Here is a 15,328-nt window from a genome sequence, read left to right as displayed (position 1 = left end):
AACTGCCATCTCCGGATCAGACCTTTGGTCCATCAAGTCCGGCGATCCGCGCACGCGGAGGCCCTGCCAGGTGTACCCTGGCGTAATTTATAGTCCATCATATCTTTATATGCCTCTCTTAAGGAGATATGCATCTAGTTTGCTCTTGAAGCCTAGGACGGTCGATTCCGCAATAATCTCCTCTGGGAGGGCATTCCAGGTATCAACCACTCTCTGAGTGAAGCAGAACTTCCTGACATTAGTCCTGAACCTGTCCCCCCTTAGCTTCATTTCATGTCCTCTAGTCCGTGTCAAATTGGACAATGTAAATAATCTTCTCTGCTCTATTTTGTTGATTCCTTTCAGTATTTTGAAGGTCTCGATCATATCCCCACGCAGTCTCCTTTTCTCTAGGGAGAACAATCCTAGTGTTATAAGTCTATCCTCGTATTCCAGTTTCTCCATACCCTTCACCAGTTTTGTTGCTCGTCTCTGCACCCTCTCCAGCAGTTTTATATCCTTCTTTAGGTAGGGAGACCAATGTTGGACGCAGTATTCCAAGTGTGGTCTGACCATTGCCCTATAAAGCGGCATTATAACTTTCTCCGATCTACTCGAGATTCCTTTCTTTATCATGCCCAACATTCTATTTGCCTTCTTTGCCGCTGCCGCGCATTGTGCCGACGGCTTCAGGGTCCTATCTATCAGTACACCCAGGTCCTTTTCTTGTTCACTCTTCCCCAGAGTTGCACCTGACATTGTATACTCGTATTCCTTATTCTTATTGCCTAAATGCATTACCTTGCATTTCTCCACATTGAACTTCATCTGCCATTTCTCCGCCCATGTTTCTAACCGACACAAGTCGCTCTGGAGTTCCTCTCTATCCTCCTGCGATCTGATTGCCCGGCATAGTTTTGTATCATCTGCAAACTTGATGATCTCACTGGTTGTTCCTTCCTCCAGGTCATTGATATAAATATTAAAAAGGATCGGCCCAAGTACCGAGCCCTGTGGTACACCACTAGTCACTTTCTCCCAGTCGGAGAACTTCCCATTTATGCCCACTCTCTGCTTTCGGTTTTCCAGCCATTTGCCTATCCACCTTTGTATATCCCCCTCTATGCCATGGCTTTGTAGTTTCCTGAGAAGTCTTTCATGTGGAACTTTGTCGAACGCTTTCTGGAAGTCCAAGTATATTATGTCCACCGGCTTCCCACTATCAATTTGCTCGTTCACAGTCTCAAAAAATTGGAGTAAATTCGTCAAACATGATTTCCCTTTCCTGAATCCATGTTGACTGGGTTTCATCAAGTCGTGTGCGTCCAAGTGCCAGACTATGCTATCCTTGATCAGTGCTTCAACCATCTTGCCGGGGACAGACGTAAGACTCACAGGCCTATAGTTGCCCGGTTCCCCTCTCGATCCTTTTTTAAAAATTGGCGTGACGTTCGCTATCCTCCAGTCGTCCGGTATCTGTCCAGTTCTGATTGTCAGGTTTGCAAGTTTTTGCAATAACTTTCCGATTTCAACCTTCAATTCCTTTAAGACTCTCGGGTGAATTCCATCCGGTCCAGGGGATTTGTCACTTTTAAGTTTGTCGATCTGATAGTATATCTGGTCTAAGTCCACTTCAACTGTGGTGAGGCTGTCTTCTATTTCTCCTGCAAACACTTTCTCCGCTTCAGGTATTGTTGAGGTGTCCTCCTTCGTAAAGACGGACGCAAAGAAGGAATTTAGTTTGTCTGCAATTTGTTTATCTTCCTTGATGTACCCTTTTCTTCCCTGGTCATCCAGGGGTCCCACTGCCTCTTTTGCAGGTTTTTTCCCTTTCACGTATCTAAAGAAGGGCTTGAAGTTTTTGTCCTCCTGGGCTATTTTTTCCTCATACTCCTGTTTGGCATCCCTCACCGCCTTGTGACATTTCTTCTGATCATCTTTATGTTTGTTCCAGGCTTCGGTTGTCTTTATGCATTTCCATTTTTTGAAAGAGTCCTTCTTTTCTTTTATGGCTTCCTTCACCTGTATGGTAAGCCATGCCGGTTCTCTTTTGCTCTTTGTTCTCCGATCTTTGGAAATCCTCGGAATGTAGAGATCTTGTGCTTCTGTGATAGTATTTTTCAGTAGGGACCATGCCTGATCTACCGTTTCAAGTTTGTCCACCATCTTCTCGAGTCGTTTTTCTACCATGGCTCTCATGCGATCGTATTTACCCTTTTTAAAGTTTAAGGTGGTGGTTAAGGTTTTGGCATGTTTCCCTTTCCCGATGTCAAGTTTAAAGTTGATTACATTGTGATCACTCGTTCCCAGTGGAACCACGACTTCCACTTCTGTTATCGGTCCCGTGAGGCCATTTAGGACCAAGTCCAAGGTGGCGTTGCCTCTTGTCGGCTCTTTTACCATTTGTTCCAGGAAGCAATCCCCTAGCACCTCCAGGAACTTGGCCTCCTTGCCGCAGTTGGAGGTTGCTAGTTTCCAGTCTATCCCTGGGAAATTGAAGTCTCCCAATATAATTACATTTCCTGTCTTGCATTCTTGTTTGATTTCCTCCAACATTTCTGAGTCAGTTTCCTCCGCCTGTCCTGGGGGACGATAGTAAAGGCCAATTTTCGTATCTGCGCCATATTGACCAGGAATTTTGATCCAGAGTGACTCAAGCTTCTCTTTCATTTCTGTCGTAACCATTTCAACAGAATCTATTCCCTCCTTAACATATAGAGCAATACCTCCACCTTTCTGCCCTACTCGATCTCTTCTATACAGTTTGTATCCTTGTAGTACTGTGTCCCATTTGTTTTCTTCATTCCACCATGTTTCTGTTATGCCAATGATATCCAATATGTCATGTCTTGCTATTGTCTCTAGTTCCCCCATTTTGTTACCTAGACTTCTAGCATTCGTATACATACATCTAAGTTCCCTTCGTGTTACCTTTTTGGACCTTCTACTCTTGGCCGTCCCTATAGTTTCAATTACGGTATCCTTTACTGCTCCTGTGTTATCACCCTTGTTTGCTGTGTGGTCGTCCCCTCCTGTGTCTGAGTTGTCCCTTCCTGCTTTTTCTCCCTTATTGGCTGTGAGGTCGTCTTCTCTTGTGTAGGAGTAGTAGTCCTTGGCTTCTTCGTCGGGGCATCCTGCTATCCGTGCCATCGACCGGTGGTCGACTGTCGGCTTTCCCCTATCTTTCAGTTTAAAGCCTTCTCGATTGCCTTCTTCATGTTGCCTGCCAAAACTCTTGCTCCTTCCTTGTTGAGGTGTAGTCCGTCCCTTCTGTAGTACTTGCTTTTTCCCCAGAACGCTGTCCAGTTGCGCACGAAGTCGAAGCCTTCTTCTTCGCACCATCGTCTCATCCAGGCGTTGATTACTTGCAATTCCCCTTGTCTCTTTCCATCCGCTCTTGGTACTGGGAGGATCTCAGAGAAGGCCACCTTCACCTCCCTGATCTTCAGTTGTCTTCCGAGTGAGCGGAGCTGGCCCTTCAGCTCTTCCCTGTCATACTTCCGCCCGCTCACAATACTTTCCTTTAGATTCCTCAGATGATGACTGTTATAATGAAGTAGTGTATTCCTGTCAGTACTTTTCTGATAAATAGTTAAGCACTTTAAGTACCTGGAGTATTGAGAGCTATGGACGGAGTGGATTTCCAGTCTTTGAAGATAAGTAACCCTTCATTTCATCTTTACTTGCTTGTCTTCTTTGATAAAAAAATATCATGCTAATAGTAGACAGAAAGGGTGCAATGATGTTTTAAGCTTACACTGTTGAAATCTGTGGCTTTATTAATTTTTATGCTGAATATGATTGTGGAGCCAGGTCAAAAGAAACAGGACCACAGCCTTCTGTAGTCAGAGGACCAAAGACCCAGGCTTGATCTACTTCCAAATGACCACATAGTGACTTTATTTTTGCACGTAGGAACAAGGTTTTTGTGCAATGTCGAAAACCTGCTGACCAAAACTTCCTTCTCCTCGATCTTTAAGAGGAGTACAGAATCCTTATAATGGTCCTGAGAGAGGACAGGCCACTTAAGGTGATGCTGCAGGACATAAGCTAATAGACATGCTAGAAGAAGCAGAGAAAGCACAGTTACTTACCGTAACAGGTGTTATCCAGGGACAGCAGGCAGATATTCTCACATGTGGGTGACGTCATCCACGGAGCCCCGATGCGGACAGCTTTTCAAGCAAACTTGATTGAAGATTTCAAGTTTGCTAGTGCTGCACCATGCATGTGTGTGCCTTCCTGATCCATTAGAGGGCGCATACCCTCCTCATGGTCTTCAGTTCAGATAGCTAGCAAAGAAGCCAACCTCGGGGAGGCGGGCGGGTTGTGAGAATATCTGCCTGCTGTCCCTGGATAACACCTGTTACGGTAAGTAACTGTGCTTTATCCCAGGACAAGAAGGCAGCATATTCTCACATGTGGGTGACCTCCAAGCTAACCAAAAAGGGACGGAGGGAAGTTGGCAATTCAAGAAAACAGATTACGCAAAACCGACTGGCCAAACCGGCCGTCGCTCCTGGACAGAGTATCCAGGCAGTAGTGGGAGGTGAAAGTATGAACCGAAGACCAAGTGGCAGCCTTGCAAATCTCCTCGATAGGCGTCGACCTGAGGAAAGCTACAGAAGCTGCCATCGCTCGGACTTATGTCCCGTGACTCGACCATGCAGCGCGAGACCAGCCTGAGCGTAGCAAAAGGAAATACAAGCAGCCAACCAGTTGGACAAGGTGCGCTTGGAAACTGGGCGTCCTAACCGATTAGGGTCAAGGGACAAAAACAATTGAGGAACCGTCTGAGGAGACTGAGGGCGTTGAAGATAAAAAGCCAACGCCCTCTTATAGTCAAGTGTGTAAAGCGCCACCTCGCCAGGAGGCGAGTGGGGCTTCGGAAAAAAGACCAGAAGAACAATGGAATGATTGAGAGGAAAGTCCGACACCACCTTGGACAAGAACTGGGGTTGAGTACACAGGACCACCGTGTCATGATGAAATACAGGAAAAGACGGGTCCGCAACCAGAGCTTGCAGCTCACTGACTCTGCAAGCAGACGTGAGAGCAACCAGGAATACCACCTGCCAGGTGAAGTAATTCAAAAGAGCTTTATCAATGGAATCAAATGGAGGTATCACCAATTGAGCCAGGACCACACAAAGATCCCAACCCACCGGGGGGGCTTTGAGCGGAGGATGTACATTGAAGAGATCCCTCATAAAGCGGGAAACCGTCAGATGGACGGAGAGCAGCGTCCCATCAAGCGGCCGATGAAAGGCAGCAAATGCACAGAGGTGGGCTCAAATAGATGTCAATTTGAGACCAGACCGAGACAAGTGAAACAGATAATCCAGCACTGAAGGCAAGGAGGCAGAGAGCGGATCCATGCGGTGCTCAGCACATCACGCAGCAAATGAGGACCATTTCTGGGAATAGCATTGTCGAGTGGAGATCTTTCGAGAGGCCTCGAGAACACCCCCACCGACTTGAGAGAAACAGAAGGAGGGAGGCACGTTGCGAGGAACTAAGCTGATAAGTGTAGAGACTGCAGATTGGAATGCAACAGAAACCTCAACACTGAGACAGCAGAGAAGGGAACATAGGTAGAAGCAGAGGCTCCCTGACATGCTGGAGGAGCAGGGAGAACCACAGCTGCCAGGGCCACAGAGGAGCCATCAAGATCATGGTGGCGCAGATCGACAGGAGGTGTATCAAAGACCTGAGAATCAGAGTAAAGGGAGGAACGCATAGAGGAACCTGCCCATCCAATCGAGAAGGAAAGCATCCACCTCGATGCGAACCCGGGAGAACAACCTCGAGCAATATCGTGAGTGAGGGGCAAAGCGAACAGAACTACCTGTGGGGTTCCCCACCGAACAACCACATGCTGCAGAGTCTGAGAATGGAGCGACCATTCATGCGGCCGAAAAGGGCGACTCAACGTGTCCACCAGACAATGCTGCTTGCCCCAGAAATACACCGCCCAAAGAAAGAAGTAGTGGTGTAACTCCCCCTCCAATGACGAAGGGCCTCCCTGCAAAGTAACAGGGAACCTGTACACCCTGGCTTGGTCACAGAATACATCGCCACCGGGATGTCGGGACGCACCAGGACCCCGCAATCCAGCAACCAATAACGAAAATCCACCACGGCATTGTAAATGGCCCGGAGCTGCAGCAGATTGATGCGGCTGCGACGGTCCGCACCCGACCAAAGACCCCGAGTCCGAAGGCCGTCGAGGTGCGCCCCTAAGCCTAAGCCAAGGAGTTCATCGGCAGAACCCTCTGATGCGGGGATATGAAGAGGTGGCCCACCAACGAAACAAGCGTGTCAAGGAGGGAGGCACCACAAAAGTGCTGGGAAGCGGGATCCCGATCCTGCCATCACTGAGATGCTCGGGTCCAGCGGGGAACACGAAGATGAAACCAGGCGAACATCGGGACATGAACCGTGGAGACCCATGATCCCAAAGGATCAGCATCAGCTCGGCCGAGGCCGAAGACCGCTGAGACACCAGCTGACTCAGGCGCAGACAGGCGGCCTGCCGAGGCAGAAAAGACTGGAGGCGGACTGAGGACAGAGGGGCCATCTTCCGGTATAAACAAACAAGGCCCTCCCTCTGAGGCCTAGACAAGAAGGAGCGCAGACAAACTGGGTCCAGGTCCGCCCCGACGGACTCCCGAGACTGGGGCGGACAGAGTCTGAACCGCTCCCAGACTAGAAACTAGTGCAGGTCACGAAGGGCCAGGACCCGACACAGATGGGAGGATGGGAACGCCCAACCGACAGAGGCGAGGCTAAACTCCCAGTGCGTAGACACGGAGACACTCCTCCCGAAGGGAGGAGAGGAATCCCCAGAACGAGAGCAGCCCGGAGGCTATGCGAGAATAGTCAAAAAGACGGCCAGGAGTCACCGAAGCCGGCGGCTGGACCATAACCCGGCGCTGCTGCAGCTATTGCGGCTGCTGCGAAGGAGGCCGAGATAACACAAGAAAGGTATCCGGAGGGCCCCTCCGGAGGAGTCCAAACCACCAAGGCAGAAGGGATTCAGCTGAAGGCGTCCCGATAGGCGAAGGACCGGTCACGTTCTGAGAGGCGGTTAGTGGCCTCCGCAAGAGAGGCCTCAAGAAACGCAGTACTCACGCAAGTAAAAGTGGCGAGACGATCCTGGAGGATCGGATCCTCAGCCACACTCTGCGCCAAGCGAGATGACGCGTGGCGGGAGCAATAGAGCCAGAGCAGGGAGAGAGTCTCCTCCAGGAAACCAAACTCCGTACTACAAGATTCCGTCACGGCTGCCCGGAATGAACCGAAGAGAAAACGGGGAACCCTCTCGAACAGGAGCTGGAGACGCCGAGGCACAGAGACCCAGACGACATCGAGGCACGAAGCCCCCGTCGAAAACGGGGCGCAAACCCGCAGTCGACGCCGAGGCCCAAAGCCTCAGCCGATGCCGAGGTATAAAACCCCCAGCGACGTTGCGGCACCAAGCCACAGTCGACTTCGAGGCACAAGGCCACAGTCAACCAAAGGGCACAAAGCCCCAAGCGATGTCAAGTCACAAAGCTCCAGTCAACGGCGAGGCACGAAGCCTCGGTCGACGACGAGACACAGAGCTCCAGCCGACGATGAGGCCCCCAGCCTCAGTCGACGTCGAAGCACAAGCAACAGGCGACGCGGAGCACACGGTCTCAGCCTACGTCGAAGGTACAAAGCATCCGTCGACGTCGAGACACCAAGCCTCAGTCGACATCGTGACACCCAGCCCCAGTCGACGTCGAGGCAGAAAGTCGAAGCACAAAGCCTCAGACAACGTCGAGGCACAAAGCCGCAGTCGACGTCCAGGCACAAAGCCCCAGCCGACGTCCAGGCACAAAGCCCCAGCCGACGTCCAGGCACAAAGCCCCAGCCGACGCCCAGGCACAAAGCCCCAGCCGACGCCCAGGCACAAAGCCCCAGCCGACGCCCAGGCACAAAGCCCCAGCCGACGCCCAGGCACAAAGCCCCAGCCGACGCCCAGGCACAAAGCCCCAGCCGACGCCCAGGCACAAAGCCCCAGCCGACGCCCAGGCACAAAGCCCCAGACGACGTCGAGGCACAAAGCCTCAGACGACGTCGAGGCACAAAGCCTCAGACGACGTCGAGGCACCCTGCCTCAGTCGACGTCGTGACACCCAGCCCCAGTCGACGTCGAGGCAGAAAGTCGAAGCACAAAGCCTCAGACAACGTCGAGGCACAAAGCCGCAGTCGACGTCGAGGCACAAAGCCCCAGCCGACGCCCAGGCACAAAGCCCCAGCCGACGCCCAGGCACAAAGCCCCAGCCGACGCCCAGGCACAAAGCCCCAGCCGATGTCGAGGCACAAAGCCCCAGCCGACGTCGAGGCACAAAGCCCCAGCCGACGTCGAGGCACAAAGCCTCAGCCGACGTCGAGGCACAAAGCCTCAGTCGACGTCGAGGCACAAAGCCTCAGTCGACGTCGAGGCACAAAGCCTCAGTCGACGTCGAGGCACAAAGCCTCAGTCGACGTCGAGGCACAAAGCCTCAGTCGACGTCGAGGCACAAAGCCTCAGTCGACGTCGAGGCACAAAGCCTCAGTCGACGTCGAGGCACAAAGCCTCAGTCGACGTCGAGGCACAAAGCCTCAGTCGAGGCACAAAGCCTCAAACGACGTCGAGGCACAAAGCCAGAGTCAACGTCGAGGCACAAAGCCCCCGTCGAGGTCGAGGCACAAAGCCCCCGTCGAGGTCGAGGCACAAAGCCCCCGTCGAGGTCGAGGCACAAAGCCCCCGTCGAGGTCGAGGCACAAAGCCCCCGTCGAGGTCGAGGCACAAAGCCCCAGTCGACGTCGCGGCACAAAACCTCAGGCGACGTCGAGGCATGAAGCCTCAGGCGACGTCGAGGCACGAAGCCTCAGCCGACGTCGAGGCACTAAGCCCCAGGAGACGTCGAGGCACAAGGCCTCAGTCGACATGGAGGCACGAAGCCTCAACCGACGTCGAGGCACGAAGCCTCAGTCGACGTACGAAGCCTCAGTCGAGGCACGAAGCCCCAGTCGACGTCGAGGCACACCGAAGTCCGTCGAGGTTCAGAAGTCGGCACCGTACCAATGAAACTGGTAATAAAGGTGCAGCAGTGCGCTCCATAAAGGGCAACCTCGAGATGAGTATTCCCATGATAGGAGGCACGCTTCGATGGTCTCGTAGAGGCGGGCACGATTGCACTCGATGCCTGGAATGCCTGAGACTCAGCCGGTGGCGTTACCGAGGTAACGCACCTAGAAGAAAGAAAGAAAGAAAACTTACCGGGGATCGAAGCTACTCAGTTCGATTCCAACGAAGGAAAAAGGGTCCCGGCCATTCTGCTCACACGAGGTGAGCCCAGAGAGAGGCCAGGGAAGAAGAAAATACAGCTGCAGCAAAATGAGGCCTAGCAGCATGGCTGATGCCCAAGAAGGGCCTGTTGATGGAACCAGCAGAAACACAATAAAAAGTCCTTTTTTTTTTTTTTTTTGAAACAAAGAAAATACACGATCAATTAACAAACGCACAGCGACTCCCTAACAAAATAAAGAAGCCGCGGTGCCAGAAAGGCACTTAGAAGAACGCAGAGAAGAGAGACAGGGCTTTCTGGCTCAGCGGAATGTCCACATTTGTAATTGAAAGACTCAACACAGGCCATGTTTCAGCAAAACACGCCTTCCTCAGGGATCCTGTGATATCAATTTCAGGCAAATGTAATATGAAATATGAATATTCAAAAGATCAGACAAATGGTGCCCAGTGGGTGCAGGATAGAACAGGAAGGGAAAATGTAGTAAGCGTGAATGGCAAAGAGCAGCAGTTATGGCCTCAATGATCTCCACTCACCTGGAGTCTACATGTAAAAGGCCTCATAAGAGCCAAGGTGCCTTTCAAAAGCTACATGTTGAGCCCTAAAACTGCTGTGCATGGCAAATACCAATCACATATATGAAGCTTTGCAAAGTTGATATCAAATTGCCAGGGCTGTGCGAGTTGAAGAAGCCATTGAAGTCTACCTGACTTCCCCAGAGAATTAAAGGTATTTATTTATTTATTTAATTTTCTATACTGTTCTCCCAGGGGAGCTCAGAACGGTTTACATGAATTTATTCAGGTACTCAAGCATTTTTCCCTATCTGTCCCGTCGGGCTCACAATCTATCTAATGTACCTGGGGTAAAGCGGGGGATTAAGGGCTCCTTTTACAAAGGCACGCTAGCTGTTTTAGCACGCATGCTACAACCTCCTTTTAAGCAGGCGGTAATTTCTTGGCTAGCGCACGCTATAGTGCACGCTAATCTTGTGCCTGCGCTAAAAATGCTAGAGCACCTTTGTAAAAGGAGCCCTAAGTGACTTGCCTAGGGTCACAAGGAGCAGTGTGGGTTTGAACCCACAACCTCAGGGTACTGAGGCTATAGCTTTAACCATTGTGCCACACTCTCCCCCAATCTAAAAATCAGAATATAGTTGGCCCACCTCCATCACTGCATGTTCTCTGCAGCGTGACATGCCCATTGAATGTAGCCAGGGGAAGTCCATGTTTCTTCTTTTCTTTTTAATTCTGCATTACTATTACATCCATTGGTGTGTATTTGTGTGGCTTTAAATTTGCCCACATGAGCATACTTCAGCACATTGCTGCATTTGTTTCCATCACTGCATAGAGTAGCCATCATCTCAGTGGTCCACCCACATAGGAGGGCTGTACCATGCTCACTCTCCTGCACGAGAGCCAAGCTATTTTGGGAACTACAATCTGCGGTTGCACTGCAGGATGTGAAAGACCCGGAAACCTTGGCAATCTTTTTTTTGTGGGGGTTGGGGGGGCAAAAATCCCGCCACAGGAAAAACCCGGCACGACTATGAACCATCAAATACTCAAACTTTTCCAGAGATGCACACCTTCTAAGATACGCTTCCCAGCACAAATAAAAATCAGCATCAGGACAGGCAGAGATGCTAAAATCTCATGGTGAAGGAAATCAATACAGCCACAGATCATCCAACGCCAGGCCATCACCACAAAGCGCATTCTCTCTGGATGCACATACGCCTTCCTCCTCAACAGTAGAAAATGAGCTGCCAGTTAAGAAAAAAAATAAAATTCGAGGGTAGTCACCCAATGCAGCCCTTCAGGGGGGCAGTTAGGGGGGCCCATTTAAACCAATGAACTAGGGGCTGTACATGAGGCAGGGCCAAATGGAGAAACGATAAGAACATAAGAACACAATCCAGCAGTAAACCAGGCCATACTTATTGTACAAAACACACAAATATCTAACTGCTCTTTCTATAAAAGCCTCCAGTCCACTGCATTCCCTCTGGGTTTGACAACCAGCCTGCTATTTTTGGTTTTGTTTTTATAACGTGAGGAAGGAATTAGAATTGCAGGATAAATCCAAATGAGGTTACTGGGGATGGATACAGAACTGGCACCACCTGCTATAGCCTAGAATAGGTACCCAAGAAGCCCACTTCCCTCATTCAATTGAATTAGCATAGCCAAAATAGAAGCTTAGTTGGGTCTAACAGAGCCAATCTGAGCTACTGCTTGCAGACCACACCAAACAACATGTGAAACCAGGAGCAGGAGAGAGACCATCCATCCATCCACCTGCTGGAGATAGAGAATACTGGATGACCAGTGAGCTTACCATAATATATATGACAGAGCTTATGCTTGATGTTCTCTATCTCTGCTTGGTGGTGGACAGACAACCCACTTGTTTTGGATTCATCTGCTGCTGACGACAAGGATTCTAGTATTTTGTTTATAAATGTGGAACAAAACAAAATATATATTTCTAGGTTCATGGAATGGGTTTGCAAATCTCTTCCATATCTTTATACATGAGAACTAAAACCAGCCTTTTCACTCTGTTTGTGACTTGTTACCTAAGGTGATTGCCTCTTTATTACAGGCATATGTACCTTGTCGTCCTCTGAGATCACAAGCTAGAGACCTTTTGATTGTCCCTCCGCTTTGTTCAGTCACTAAGGTTGTAAATCAATTCCTAATGTTTCAGATGGCTGGACCTTCATTGTGGAACTCAATTCCAGACTTTTTGGCATTCTGGAAAAGTTTGAAAGCTTTTTTTTTTCCGATGAAATGCATTGCCTTTTCAAACCTAGGCAATGGGTAATTTTAGCAGTTATCTAGCCTTATTTGTTTTAAGGAGCAGGTTTCGGGCTGTAAGTTATAACTGTGTTGTATTGTGATTTGTTGATTTTTGTTTTAATTATGTATGTATTGCTGTCACCCGCATAGATGCTGGATATGCGGGCTACAAATGTTTTAAATAAATAAATATCTTGACACGAGACAGAGGCTTTGTGAAAATTACTCAGCTTTCTTTACTATCAGTACTGTACAAACAAAGAGAATTTCCTTCAGCAGTAATATGAAGCAAAATTCATTTTGTATCTGTTACCATGTGTATGATATGGGGATTTTTGAAGTCATTTCTGTGGCTCAAAAAAGACACAACTGAGAAGGGACATGACAGAGATTTACAAAAACAGCACAATAATATAACCCTAATTAAATAATAGCCAATAATAACCAAGATATAACAACACTAAAGAATTGGCTAACACACCTTGTCCTTGGAACAAAACAGTCTAAAGAAGTGAAACAGATCTATGGATTTGTAAATGATGGACATCAGTATGAGCCCTTGATAGATCAATGAAAACCTCTGGCTCAGGCAATATCTCAAAAGGTGACCAGCACCAGACCATAGTCTAAATGAGAATAGCCTCATACATCATATAGTCCATACAAAATTAATAAATGTGTAAATCAAGTAACACTCCCCAAACAAACACAATAGACTTCTGCACCAAGGAGAAGGGGTTGTAAAGGCTAATACATACATACCCTAAAGAACCACCCAATAAACAAAAACCCACCTAATAAATATGGAAATAAATAAATAAGAGAATAAATAGATTGTGCTATAAAAAGTAAACAATACAGTAGACAAAAACAGTACCTATGTATAAAGTGCAGGTGGTGAAAGGTAAATACCTAATGAATAGTAAAAGAAATGCAAAGTGCGCAGTGCTTACTAGCAATTCATAAAATACAAATATATATATATATCTGATGGAATATGACAAAACAAAAAACAAATAAGTATAAAGTGCTAATGCAAGTCTCTATTAACAGTCCAGAACATACGCCATTTTTGTATGTAAAGTGCAAATGCAAGTCCTCAATGAATCTTCGTAAGGGAATAAGAGAATTATCAGAAATCTCTAGCACCAAATATAAAGGAGATTTTTGTTACTAACATTCCTAAGACTTTAAAGTGCCACAGTCACACCAATCACACAAACACATTGTGGACTTGCATTTGCCTGAGCCAGAGGTTTTCGTTGATCTATCAAGGGCTCATACTGATGTCCATCATTTACAAATCCATAGATCTGTTTCACTTCTTTAGACTGTTTTGTTCCAAGGACAAGGTGTGTTAGCCAATTCTTTAGTGTTGTTATATCTTAGAGATTTACAAAATCATTATTGTTGTAGAAGTAGTGGTCTTTGGTAGCCAGGTTTCCAAATCTGCAACACTTTTTAAATGGCTGATGGGGATGTCAAAATCTCGCCAGCCAAAGAGATTTGCTACTTGAGCCACTCCCCACCTCCTTGTGTTGATGCAGTAGAGAGAAAGTTGGTAGCATTTCTCCAGCTGCCAAAGCTTGGGTACTTTGTGTATACTCACTTTGTAAGTTGTTGGTGTTTTTTTTTTTTACTGCAGTAGCATGAGGAGGGGAATAGCATGGGCAGTGAATTTTTTTTGGGTAGCAAGGCTTCAGCATCCCTGCCAACAAAGGTAATATTTTAACACTTGGACAAGAGAAGAGGAAATGCATCTATCCCAATTAATCCTTGCCCTCCCCCCCAAATAAAAAAACATGGAGAACTGGCTATGCCCCTGTGTAGAAGGGGTTTATAAGAATTGTACTTATTCTTTTCAATAGTACTAAGATTAGAGGATGTGGTCAAGGTATCTAACATAGCTGGTTTTAAAGGAGATTCCTAGAGGACAAGTCCATAAACAATTTTTCATCAAATAGTCTACTGCACATCACTTGGAGTGAGTTATAAGGAATGAATTGGCTCTTGAGGATCTGCCTGGTATTTGTAAATGATTCGGACTGGCCACTGTCAGGTTTGATAGATTTTGATCTTACATTCCAATGTTTTTAACTATACACATTACCCTTGAGTAATTTTGCAGGCTGTAGCTACAAACTCTTTCAACTCTGCTTGACTACTGTAATACTGTTGTATGAACTGTATAATTGCTTCTACCACAGTGGATTCTTAGTCAAGGATTTCATTAGATAAAATACAAACAATTGTACACATGACTTTTCAAAATTTTTTCTACTTTTCTTTCTGTTTTCTATGTATTCCTTTATAGTAATTCTACAAATTCCCCCCCACTTCTAATTATCCAGCTTCTTTGCTCTCACTAATCCCCCATCTTCCAATTTCCATCATTTTTGGTGACCATTAATTCAGTACTACATCAATGTATTCACCTGCTAATATAGATCTTCCTAGTTTCATAACTTCATTTTGATTATTCTATAGAAAATTAATTAAAATAATTATATATACAGGCACCTCTTAAAATGTAGTTCTGGTAATTTTGATCAGCTTCTGCTCCAACTTTGATCAGACAAGTTAAACCTTCTGAATTCACAAACTCTGGAACCAAGTCTTTGTCTTCCTATAAAAAAAACCCAGAAAATACCACCATAAATTAATAGCTGAGTAAACAAAAAAACAAACAAACCAAAAAACAAAACACCTAAGTAATTTTTTATAGATTATCTTTATGAGAATTTTCAGTTAAATCTAGCCAGCTAGGTTTTGGGCTGAAAATTCTCCTAAATGTAGTCTTAGGGTGTTAGTTTAGAAGCATCATGACATGTAGACAACGGCATTTACATATATAGATTGAACATATATGTAAACAACAATTTCAGAAAGCCACACTACATAGAATTTCAAGGGGATAAGGTGGGAGTGGGACACCTTGATTCAAGCATGCTTTTGGTGGGACAAAAATTCACATATGTATTTTCCATTTTACAAAGGAAGTACTTATTTATGGGGGAAAAAATTTCCACATTAAGTTCTACACCAGCTCAGTGGCTTGCTTGGAATTTTAAAAAGTGCTAGTTTTGGACAGAGCTTTGCTAAAGAGATTAAGATAGTAATTCTCTTTAACCCTCCACTGTTTATTTCCTCCTCAAAAATGAAGAAAACAAAAATTACAAACTCACTACTTATTTGGCTGTACTTACATGTCTAGGATTG

The 15,328-nt window shown here is 47.0% G+C and overlaps 1 protein-coding gene across 2 annotated transcripts in view; it reads right to left on the bottom strand.

Annotated features, from left to right (window-relative positions):
• FHOD1 (formin homology 2 domain containing 1) overlaps window positions 1-15,328 on the bottom strand; it is a 471,898-nt gene that overhangs the window by 139,255 nt on the left and 317,315 nt on the right. For both annotated transcript variants that reach the window (XM_033940727.1, XM_033940726.1), the window contains exon 5: window positions 14,630-14,735. In XM_033940727.1, coding sequence (XP_033796618.1) covers window positions 14,630-14,735 — 106 coding nt within the window. The remainder of the gene's footprint in view (window positions 1-14,629; window positions 14,736-15,328) is intronic.

The sequence above is a fragment of the Geotrypetes seraphini genome, chromosome 4 (genome assembly GCF_902459505.1).
Source record: "Geotrypetes seraphini chromosome 4, aGeoSer1.1, whole genome shotgun sequence".
Lineage (NCBI taxonomy): Eukaryota > Metazoa > Chordata > Amphibia > Gymnophiona > Dermophiidae > Geotrypetes > Geotrypetes seraphini.
Note: the sequence above shows the minus strand (reverse complement) of the source record. Positions and strands in the feature narration are given on the sequence as shown.